Source organism: Diceros bicornis, chromosome 6, assembly GCF_020826845.1.
Source record: "Diceros bicornis minor isolate mBicDic1 chromosome 6, mDicBic1.mat.cur, whole genome shotgun sequence".
Lineage (NCBI taxonomy): Eukaryota > Metazoa > Chordata > Mammalia > Perissodactyla > Rhinocerotidae > Diceros > Diceros bicornis.
The window spans coordinates 11,074,136-11,085,965 of record NC_080745.1 but is presented as its reverse complement, the minus strand read 5'-3'; the positions used below and the strand labels follow the sequence as shown (position 1 = coordinate 11,085,965).

The 11,830-nt window shown below is 59.2% G+C and overlaps 1 protein-coding gene across 1 annotated transcript; it reads right to left on the bottom strand.

Annotated features, from left to right (window-relative positions):
• Nucleotides 1–1,658: 1,658 nt before the first annotated feature.
• On the bottom strand, nucleotides 1,659–7,902 carry GPRIN2 (G protein regulated inducer of neurite outgrowth 2). Its single transcript, XM_058542837.1, has 2 exons — nucleotides 7,776–7,902; nucleotides 1,659–3,105 (listed from the first exon to the last, which is right to left on the bottom strand). Exon 2 carries the CDS (start codon nucleotides 3,097–3,099, stop codon nucleotides 1,726–1,728), a length of 1,374 nt encoding a protein of 457 aa, XP_058398820.1. The 5' UTR covers nucleotides 3,100–3,105; nucleotides 7,776–7,902; the 3' UTR covers nucleotides 1,659–1,725.
• Between the last annotated feature and the right edge of the window lie 3,928 nt (nucleotides 7,903–11,830).

Genomic DNA, 11,830 nt, shown 5'->3' with positions numbered 1-11,830 from the left:
TTTTTAAGCAGGGATGGCGTTTTACCTGGTCTCAGCTAGGAGTGGGAAAGGCACTTTTTGGGGTAAGAAAGCCCCATCTTGGGGCCATGGGAGGCATTCTGATCTGAAGCATGCCTTTCTCACCTGGTTCCTCTGGCCTGTTAGCATGCCCTTCCTGCTCTAAAAGTTAACCCATTGTCGCATGAGTCATTCTCACCCAATAAGTACTGGGTCCTTGGGGGTGGAGAAGGGTGCCAGCTGTCAGGTCTTGGGTTCCCAGGGGCAGAAGAGGGCCCAGGAACAGGGCCAGGTGATGGGCAGGACTGCATGTGGGCCCTGACTCCACCCTCCCATGCCAGGTGACCGTGGGCAGGACAATAACCTTCTGGCTCCCTCACAAGGGTGAGCTGGCGAATTCAGTCCCAGGAGCTTGGAATCTTCCACACTAAGCCCCAGGATTAGGACACAGCCCACTCCCACCCTCCGCAGGTCTTGAAAGATCCTTGGGCAATGAAGTCAGGCTGTGCCAGCCCCAGTGTCCTGGGCTCTCCATCCCCACTATCCTCTGGCCACCACTGCCTGGCCCATGTCAGGTCACGTGGACAGGACTGGGCGAATGGGCCCACAGGCCTCCCTCCCCACCACAGCCTCACAGCTCCAGCCATGTCCTACAGGTGGGAGACCCCAATCCCAGGTTCCTTCCCTTTTCCCATCCATTCCTGCCTTCCCTCCTTCCAAGAACTGCACTGGCTGGGAATAAATCCTTAAGCCAAAGGAATGAGGTGATAATGAAGCAATTTCAGGCACTGCGACATATTTGGGGACAGGTGGCCACCTGTTCTCCCCTTCCTGAGGCCAGCCCAGGGGCTGGCTCTAGACACAATGACCTACACGGGGTCTGGCTCTAGAAGCACCCACGGCCCTCTGTAATGCTCAGCACCCTCGTACTGATGGGCACCTCACACACACCATGAGCTCAGGAGAGTGCGGACAGCCTGTCTTATTCCCCAAGGAATCCGCAGAACCCAGCACAGATTATAGGCTCAATAAATTCTTGTTCACAACCGCCCTGCACTGCACAGCCATGTGCTGTAGAGAAACATCCTGGCTTCAGCCAGCCTTGGCTTTCTGTTCAGCCCACCACATCAAGCTTCCAACCTGGGGCACGTCAGCTACAGCCATGCCAAGGTCTGTGGTTCCATCTGTAAAACGGGGGAAGAGGTGAAGACTCAACAAATAAGGTGACAAGCATAGCGTGTGGCACACAGGAGGCCCTTGACATGTCAGTTCCCTTCCCGAAAGACCCAGCCAGTCCCTGTGACTTGGGGCCCCAGCTTTCACGTCAGGAGCTCATTATATCTCAGCACTGCTTTAAAATAGAGCCACCAAGAGTCCTGGGGGAAATCACGGCAGAGTTCTGAGGAGACACTGAACAGAAAGTTGAGTATTTTTACAGAAAACTCAGGATCTCCGTTATGCACAGTGCTGAAACCATCCCAAAGTTCAGAGTCCGGATGTGTAGAGTTGTGGCTCTCAGGAACCAAGCCCTTAAAAATCAGCCCCGCTGCGAGAAGCAGGAAGCCCCCAGGCTGCAGCCCTGTGGTCCACAGGCAGCCGACTGTAAGACACGTCCTTGGCTGCCAGCGGGTCCAAGGAGCACGAGGTCCCCCCCCCCCCCCCCCGGTCCCTGGCCCTGGCCTGGGGCTGAGTCCACGGGCCCAGGACAGCTCCGAGGGCCGCAGCTCCTCACTCGGGGGCTGCGCTGGAGCAGCCGCAGCAGCTGGGGCGCCGCAGGGACTGCATGACAGCTCGCAGCGGTCCCCTGCGGCCCTCCACAGACAGGCTGTCCTCGCTGGCGGGCGCCCGCTGCAGCTGCTCAAACTGCATCTCCAGGTGCTTCTGGATGGCCACGCCCAGCACCTCGGGGTCCACCGCCGCTCCATACACCTCCCAGGTCATGCCCTCAGCGTCCCATCGCACATCCCGCACAGGGGACGGCACTTCCTCCAGGCTGGACCCCAGAGTTACCTCCGGGAATGTGTGCAGGGCCACAGGGGCTTCCAGGGGTGGGCTGGTGGCCACAGCCTTGCAGACTGCCATGGGGGCTGCCTGCACACCAGCGTCCTGGGCTGACAGAGGGGATGCCAACACGGGAGCCAAGTCACTGGCTGAGGTCATGGTCCACACATCCTTGGTCATGGCACCAGGCTCTGCAGCTAACCCGGTGGGCCGCCAAGGGCGGGCACAGCAGTGGGAATGCCCAGTAAGTCCCCCGGGCAACCTACACTGGAACTTCACCCCAGGCTGAGCCTGCAGCCCAGACTCACTCACTGATGCCACTAATTTGGGAAAGGCCAGGATCCCTGGGGCAGGCAGGGCATGGCCGCAGCCACTGGCCCCCACCTCCCTCATGCCGCAGAGCAGAGCTGCTGGGGGCAGAGCACGGCAGGAGGTAGTGGCCAACTGCCCAGTGGCTTTGGGACCAGTCTTGGGGCTGCTATGGGTGGTTGCACCTCCCAGGTCCAGTGGCGGCACCCACACCTGACTCTCTCCCAGTGTCCAGGCTGAGTTCGAAGTCCCACCTTCTGGAGCCAGATCCCTTTCCAGGCCTGCAGGGGCCTGGCCTCCCTGGCCAGAAGTACTGCCAGGCTGCAGCCGAACCCTGTGGACAGGCAAGCTGCCCAGGGCCGAGCAGCTGAGGCTGGCCTTTCGAGCACCTCTGTGGCCCCGGGTCACGGTGCTACGGACCAGGTCTGAGTGGCTCCTCTGCACGGTGGCAGTGCTGGGGGCCTGCAGGCGACACAGGTCACCACTGTCCACAGTAGACACGTTGCCCACAGTGCTGCTCTGCCAGTGGCCCCCGGCAGTGAGCTGTGGCCGGGGGCTGGAGGCCTGTGCCTGCTCCGTGCTCTCAGCCTGGTGCCCCTCTTCCTCCAGGACACAGGGATCGGCGCGGGCCTCACCCGACTGGGCCTGCCACACTGTGCTGCTGGCACTCTTACGGAGCTCTGGCCTCTGGCCTCGGCCTTCACCCAGCAGGCTGGAAGAGCTCCGGGACAGGGGCTGTGGGCGGGGGCTCCGGGGTGCCTGGGCACCCGGCTCAGGGCGGCTGGTGCTCATGGCTGCCTGCAGGAGAGAGAAAGGAAGGCAGAGCAGTTGAGTGGGGTGGCAGCACCTCAGCTGGACTCTGCCATGGGCTAACACGGTGCTAGGCACACTGCGGGGACAGCTTCAGTCCCAGCCTGCCTGATGGGTCAGAGCCACAAGAACACAGTGACAGGACACCAGGCTCTTCAAATCAAAGTCATCACACATTATACACAGGGACAACACTACAAATATCTAATAACCAGTGCTGAGAGATTAGACCAGCCCCAGAATAAGATCCTGGACACCACTCACCATGCCAGCTGTTGACTCCTTACCGCTGGATTACGAGGAGGGAGGGGAAGGCAGGGGAGACGCCAGGTCTGCGGGGGCCCTGAGGGGGCAGGGGCTTTGGGACAACAGTCAAGCAGCACAGAAGTATTGCAGTATTTTAATAAGTAGTAAAGTTCGCCTGGCAAATACCAGCCTGGTTCCTCCCAGGACTGTCAGTATCCATCTCGCTCTGGACTGGAGCCTCCTCGGTACAGAGTAGGGGCTCAGAGGTTTATGGGATGAACAAACTGACTAAAGGACACACTGAGACCTGCCGGGGCCTGGCCAGTGCTGGGAACCAGGAGCATCACTCCGGGACTCCCTGCCAGGCAGGCCAGTGGGAGAAACAGGGCTGGGACAGCAGGCAAGGGCTGCAGTCTGGGCAATCCTAGGCCTGCCCTCCACCCCCCTGGGCTAATAAGAACTGCCAGGGACCAGCCACTCTGGCCAGGGGAGCAAGGCCACCCAAAAGGGAACGTGTTCTGTACAACTGCAGACTCCACCAGGAGATGGCTGGTGGCTGTTCGAGCCAACGGTGGGGATGTTTCTGCAGCTGCAGTCCCCCCAGAGCTCTAGGCTGCTCTGGACCCAGTGCAGGACAACTTCCTGCCATGAGGGAAGAGTCTACTCTGTCATGTCCAGTAGGGTAGTCACCGGCCACATGTCACTACTGAGCACTTGACAGGTGACTAGTGTGACTGAGAAACTGAATTTCTAATTTTACTTAAATTTAAGTAATTTAAATTTCAATGGCCACACGTGGTTAATGACTACCATACTGGACTATGCAGCTCCAGACACAGTCCTGGCTGCTTCTTGGGGCCAAAGCTAGACTCGTCCCTGGAAGGGTCAGGAAAAGGATGAGTAGCCAAGAGAAGACTATGACCCAGGCCTTGCCCTCAAGGAGCTCTAAGATGGACGTTTAAACAGAGAAGGGCAACAAAGCCAGCAACAATCACAGTGATGATAATAACAGTAACAGCTCCCAGTGCCCAATTCCCCACCATGTGCCAGGCATGTGCCACATCCTTTCCAGCACTGTCTCATTTAATTGTCAGAACAACCCCATGAGATATGTCGTCTTCCCCATTCTACACAAGAGAAGGCCAAAGCTCAGAGAGGTTTAGTGACTTGCCCAAGGGCACACAGCTGGTAAGTGGCTAAGCCAGTAATCAACCCCAGGAGTGTCTGAGGCTCTCTGTGCACACTCTGAGCACTGTGCAGACCTCCATCCTGGATGCTATCACCCTCCACTGTCGTCACCTTTTTATTTATCTGTTGCCCTGACTCATCTGGAGCCCCAGCACCCAGCACAGGTCCAGCACTCCCAGTGGTGCCTGCGACACACCAGTGGAACAAGCGATGACTGGGAACAAATCCCACCCTATCTGCTTCTTGGGCTGCCTGGAGTCAGGAGGGCAGGAGGTGCGCCAGCCAGCTGAGAAGGCTGTGGTCACAGACAGCCCCTGGCAGACAGACAACCACCCAGCCACAGGTCCAAGAACACCAAGGAAGCGCTATCTGGACAGCCTACACAGCCCCTGGCTAAGCCCCGCCTACCCCGGACCCTCCTAGGGGACAGGGCCATAAAAAGCTCCACCAGGCTCCAGGCCCCCTGAAGAAACTGGGGGGGGGGGGGGGAGGCTGAGGGTGCCCTCAGGCCCCACCAGGAGCTATTCAGATGCCATCAGTGACAAGGGTCCCGCTGTGCCTGCCTCACCAGTCGGCTGCCCAGTGCCCAGGGTTAGCCATCGCCCAGAGAGAGCAGTGACCACAAAGACCCAAGGGGATGGGGTGTTATATATCTACGGGTTCCCTTCCTCACCCTACCTCCACAAGTGGCAGGTGACAAAACTGAGACCTGGAGTAGCTCAGAAACATCAAAGAACCCACAGCTGAACCCCAACAGCTGAATCCTCCTATCTCCTGGCCTTCCAAGCCCAGAGGGAGGGAGAGGCTCTGAGGGAAGTCACTCAGGTTATCCCCAGGGAAAGGAGGTTTCCCTCTCCCCTGTCACCAAGAAGAGGGACCTGCCAGGGAGCAACGGGAGCTAACCAAATGGGCTTTGGAGCCACGGGTAAGCAGGCGGGGCAAGAGGTCTGCTTCCAGCCCCGGCCCTTCCCCTTCCTGTGCACGTGCCCTCCAGTGGACACCTAACCTCTCTGAGCCTCAGATTTCTCAATCTGCAAAACAGAAGTCAATCCCCATCCTGCAGGATTGTTGCGAAGACTAAACGTGATGGCAGACAGACCGTCTGGAACGGTGATTGTTAATAACAATCTTTTATTTCCTCCTCCTATGAGGAGTGACTTGTGCCTCTGGTGTTACAGGGACTCCTACTGGGGGGCAGACAGGCCCTTCTATGAAGCCATCGAGACATCCAGTAGGTTAGCCTAGTCTTGCTTCCCAATCCTTCCTAGCTTCATCCCACCCTAGGATCTAGGCACCAACAGTGTCCCCAATGTATCCATCACCACACTAGGTTTCCCAGTCTATTTTAAACCTTAATTTGGGAGGATACGCACGCACATGCGTGTACATGCATGCACATGGGCACACGTGCATGGACGCACACACACACACGTTTGGAGTCTGCATTCTAAATACTCAGAATGGCTGCCCATCTGCCTTAAAAGCCATGGAAAAGGTTCTAGTTTCACCTTAAAGAAACTCTGGGAAGACGTTTTAGCACAAGATAAAGGACAGGCACACAGAGGTACCCAAAACCCCTAGTGTTCTTTGGGTGACACCTTAATGTTCTCTCTCCTGCCCCATTTGATGCCAATCAAGGTTGTGATGTAGCCAATGCCCTGTGGTCAATGCTGGACTGTTCTGCTTGTCAGTAAGTAGAGGAGCAACCAGCCTCACACGCAGCAATCAACCAACGTCATTGTGAGTAAAAGCTCCCATTCTGCAGAAAATCCCGGCCTGGTCCAACCAAAGAGACTGCAAAGTCGACTTGGTCAGAGATTCCAACTCCCACCATGTCGCCCCCAGCAAAGGAGCCCAGGCCCTTGGAGGTGTGCCCAGGGGACTACCAAGGCCACCGCAAGCAGGCCCCATCTCAGACCACACTTGTGGCATCCATATAAGTCCCCTCTTGTTAAGGGACAGGCATTTGGATGATGACTTCTTCTTCCAGCAAAACCAAAACAGGAAAAGCAAACCCACAAGGTCAGGAGGGGAAACTACTTAAAAATGTTAAAATATGGACCTGAGCCCTGAGGGACCAGGTAGGATTACACACCCTACAAATCCCTCATTGCATAATGGGGGCATGGCTACCTCCAGGAGACGGTCCAATCCATCCCAGCAGCAAAAGGGGGCCTGACAGGACCACTCAGAGCCAAAGTTGAGCAATGTAGCAGGCAGCTCCTGAGCTACTGAGAGGGAGAGTCTGGAGGAGACAAAACCTGCCTATGACAGACAGGATGAAGGGGCCTTAAGAACAAGATGCCAGGGTCACATGCTGTGCCAGGAAAGGGTTCTGGGGTAAAGGTGAGGCAGAGGCCCCAAGAACCCAGCTCCACTCACCAGAGAGAGGCCCAGGCCCCGCTATCCCAGAGCTTCCTCCCTTGAGGAGGATTTGCCTACACTTCCCAAGAGGCACCTGGGGTGGAGAAGGTAAGCCTCCAGGTCCAGCTGCCCAAACCAGAAGCAGCCCAGGTGTCTGGTGCGTCCCTACCTGCAATGCTCACCAGCACCCATGCACTAGCATGGGCCCGCGCCCCACCCGTGGACACACCAGAGGCCGACGCACAGGCCCATTTGCTGCAGGAAACAGCGTCTACACAGCTGCACTCTGCACACCAAACATACAGGCCGCCTCTGGCTTCGGGGCCAAAGGCCTGAACGCACCGCCCCATACACTACCCAGGGGCAGGGGCCCCTTCCCCGCCCCTCCAGCACGAAGCCCACCCAGACTCAGGGAGAAGGTCCTCAACACGATCCCCAAAACTAGGCTACACACCTTCCCAGCAGCAGAGGCAGCGACTGAAGGAAGATGGGGCTAGGGATGGAGGGCAGGAGGCATGAGAAGGGAGGGAGGTTTGGGGCTGGGGGCAGTGGGAATGGAAAAGGGAGGAGAAACGGGAAGAGGAAGAAGCGATGGGAGCAGGGGTGGAGGCAGGAGACGGCGTCCCGAGCAGAGTACTGAAAAATGGGAAGATGGGCAGAGGAGCCGCGGAAGAGGGGATGGGACAGGCAGGGAGAGGAGAGATGGGACGAGGGCCGCGGCCCCGGGGGGCGCTGAGCAGCGGGCGGGGGCCGCGACGCGGAGGGTCAGAGCGCAGGGAACGGCGACGAGTGGGGCTCCGGGGCCGCCCGGCCCGCCCCCGCCCCCGCCCCCACGGGCACGCCCGGAGCCGGCCTCTCACCCTCTCGCCCGCCGGGGCCGCGCAGGCCGGCGGAAACGCTGCTCCTGCGGCCGCCACAGGTGCCCGGCGCCACGGCCCAAGATGGAGATGGAGCCGGAGCCGGAGCCGGAGCCGGCCCTGGCCTGGCCCGAAGCCGCCGCCAGGAGCGCTCCGCCCGGCCCGCGGAACAAGCGCCGGGGAGGCGCCGAGGGGTGAGGGGGCGGGGAGGAGGGCGGAGGGCGGCGGCCCCGCTCACCTGGGCCCGCCCCGCGCTCCCCCGCCCGCGCCCGGCCCCGCCCCCCGCCCGCGCCCCGCCCCCGGCGCTGCCCCCCGAGCCCTGCGCCGTCCGCCCCAGGAGCCCCCTGTCCTCCTTCCCGACCTCCTCCTCGCAGTATGGCCCCACTGTCCCGTCTTTTCGACCCCCACTCCGCTACAAGCCCCTGGTTTACAGGCCTGCCCAACGAACCCCTAAGGCACCCGTTTCCCCGACCGACCCCGCCGTCCCCAGGCTTATAGGCTCGGCTCCTCACAATCCCCAGCCCCCAAGTCCTCTTCCTCGCAGCCCCGCCCCCTCGTCCCCTGTTCCCCTTAGGGACCACGCCCGCACAGAGGTCTGTGGCCCCTCGGGCGACCCCCTCCCTCACAGCCCCGCACATGGCCTTCGTCATCCTGGCCCGTTCCTTCACAAGTCTCGGGCTTCTGACCCCGCCCTCGAGACCTCCACGCCTTAGGGCCCGTCCCCTCGGATATCGGGCCGGGTCCCTCCGAGCCCGGCCCCTACAGACCCCCATTCTCCAAGCCCTGGACCCCACAGTTCCATCCTCTCAGCTCCTCTCTCGTGGACCCCAAGACCGACCCTGGTCCTTTGAGCTCCGCCTCCGCGGTCCGTCTACGCTCCTGGCCTTGTGCCCAGAGCCCTCCGCCCGGCCCCCACGACCCCAACCTCGTAGAACATCCCCAAAGTTGCGTCCCAGCTCCACTCCCAAAGCCGGTATTCTCCCATCCCTTTCCCCTCCCGTCCCTATCACCACCTTAGCCCAACTCAACTCTGGGCGTTCAGGCCTCAAGAATGCATGCACGGCATCCCGGCCCCATGGACCCCAAAAGCCTGCGTGCGCAATGACCGTGTGGGGGTGAGCCGACCCTACCTAAGCCCGCACCCCTTCCCGCTACTCCCTCCAGCCCCAAAACGCCCTCCGTCGCTCCCTACCCGCCCCACGACGCCAGGAGCCGATCCAGGCCCTGGGAAATCCCGGTCCCGCCCTACTGCGATGGGGACCTGAGCGCTCCGTTCGCTCAACATCCCGCAGTCTCCAACAGTCCCCCAGCGGGGCTCCGGGCCCACAGACTCACAACAGGCCGCCACCCCCCACCCAAGCCTGCTCCCCAGCCCTTCTGCCCTCGAGGGATTCCTACCACCCACCCGCAGGGTTACGCGGCAAGAAGAGCTTGTCCTATCTCTGGGCCCCAGTCTCGGAGAGTTGAGTCCCAATGTCGACCTTCCTCCGTTGATCCTAGCTCCAGGGCCCCTGATTTGCTTGACCAGCCCTCTCCTGAGGGGTCTGCACCGCTCTGGTCCAGTGGCCCAGGAGCCAACACCATCTCTGTTCTTCCTCCAGTTTGGGAAGACCTCAGGCCCTAGCCTCAGCTGTCTGCCTCTCCCAGTCCTGCGCCTTGACCAGAGCATCAGGAAAGGGCCTGCAGAAAGCCCCCCAGCCCTCGGAGAGTAGACAGCCCAAGCAGGAGTGTGCACCATTCACTCCCTTTAGCCCCTAGCCTGGGACCGAGTCCAGAGGAGGGGTGTGTGGCACTATACAGCAAATGTGGCTTGGACCTCGCACCCAGCTGCCGCCACCCCATGCCTTGGTGTGTTCTCTGCATGTAGGACCCCTCCCAGTTGTGTTACCCCTGTCTGTAGCTCTGAGCTGCCCCTCATCAATTTGTCTCATTGACCAAAGGAGACAGCAGATAGTGCTATGTCATGCACAGCATTTGGCCCTGTGGGTCATGCTCTCACGCTTCCCTGCCTGCCTTTTAACCATGGGCACCGCTGCTCACACCTCCTAGTCTGAGATCCTGCTGCTTAGGGCCTGGAAGCCTTGATCCTACGTTCTCTGCCCTTCCCCCATGGTCAGTTACAGCTTCCAGTTGGGGGCTCACTCACTGGTGGAGTAGGTGGGGTTCTGCTCAGGAAGACTCAGGCTGCCCAAAGCACCCCTTTCCGGTGGAGTCTTAAAGTGCTCTCCGGAAGTCTGGCAGATGGCTGTCCTCAGGGGAATGAGCACCAGAGGCCAAGAGGGGTGTCCGACTGGAGGCCTCAGGCCCTGGTCTCCCCACCACATGCAGCCTGGCAGGGGGATCCTGCCCAAAGGGGGCAAGTAGCCGGTTTGTTTGCCAAGGCCACCACCCACTCCTGCCCCGGCCCAGGAATTAGGGCCCCTCCTTCCACATCTCAGGAATCTTACTCATTTTCCCTTTTTAGGGAAGTCAACTGAGCGCCAAAAACGGATGAGCTACGTGGGTTTACACTGAGAGTTGATGCCAGATCCAGCACTCAAACCTGGGGCTCCCAGCCCCCTGAACATCCGAGAGCACTCTGAGAACCTCACGGCGAGTGTTTCAAGGAGGCCTGCTTGGAGTTAGTGTCAGCAGATGTCTGCCACGCTGGATGCCCGCAGACACATTGCACCTGCCACCAGCATCTCTGAACATCACCCTGGCCTTGGCCCCTTGTCCAACTGGCCCTCTTCTTCCATTTGTGGCTTGTCAAGGAAGCTCCCCTGGCTGTGGTGGCTGCCCAGGTAGAACCCAGGATGGGGAGTCAGACATGAATTGCAATCCCAACTGCCCCACATAGTCACAGGCTCTGCAATGCTGCACCCAACAAAACTGTCCATCTCTCTGGGCATGGGTTACCTCATCTGCAGAAGGACAATAATCATACTTACCTCAGAGGGCTGTGGGGAAGGTAGGGTTTGTGAAAGTGTTCCATAGTGTTGTTGCTGCTATCGGTCATTTTATCAAATATTTATCGAGCTCCTGCTGTGTCAGGTTCTGGAGATACAGCCTAGGACTGCCTGGGGTGGGGTGGGACTGGGGTTTGTTGATTGCTGTGGTGGAGACAGGATGCTCTAGCTTAGGACCCCATGGGCCAAGTGCCGTGTCCTGAGACTCAGAACCCTGACAGAAGAGGAGCAGGCCTGGAGTGCTCAGGAGTTCGTGGGGGCACGCTGGGATGGGTGAGACACCAGGTGGAGAGGCGAGTGGCACATGCAGGACTGGACTTGCCCAGGAGGTCTGGACATCACGAGCACAGGAGTCCCTGAATTCGGAGGAGTGGATAAGGTCTTCAGAGAGTGTGTAGGACCCAGCTGTGAGTAACCAGGTGGCAAAGGACTGAGAAGGAGCAGCCAGAAAGGAAAGAGGGAGACTGGTACATTGCTGTGACACAGGGGACTTAGAGCAAGCAGCTTCAACGAGCAGAAGCCACTGGAGTGGACTGAGGGATAAGTCGGAGGGCGAATCAAAGACAGTGCATGTGCAGACAACTCTTTTAAGCATGGCCATACAGGGGAGAAGAAAGAAAAGGTGTCACGTGGGAAGGGATATGGGGTCAAGAGAGAGGTTTTTTTTGGTTTCGGTTCTGTTTTTTGGTTTGCTTTTGAATATGGTGCATCATGTAGTAGTTTCCTTGATTTCAAGCAACAGAGAACAACTCTGGTTAAGTTAAGCACAAAGGGCATGTGTGGGAAGACTGCAGGGAGCTCAGAGTGGAAGCCAAGCATGGTGCTTGGCCAAGCTAGCCTTGGTGACTTGAGACCTCAGTGCAGGAGCTCTCCACGGTCTTGCCCTGTCACACCATGAAGGAAGGATTCCAGTTCGCTTTTCATGTGTCTCTCAGCTCAAGATTCAAAGTCCCAGGGGAGCAGGAGCACATTTGGCTGAGCTACGGCCACGTGCCCTGTGTCCCTGGACAATGAGAGGAATACCTGGCCGAATGCATCTCTAGGAGCTCCCACAGCCCACTACAACTGCACACCCAGGACGTTTTGTCCAGAAGGAGGAATGGAGCCTGA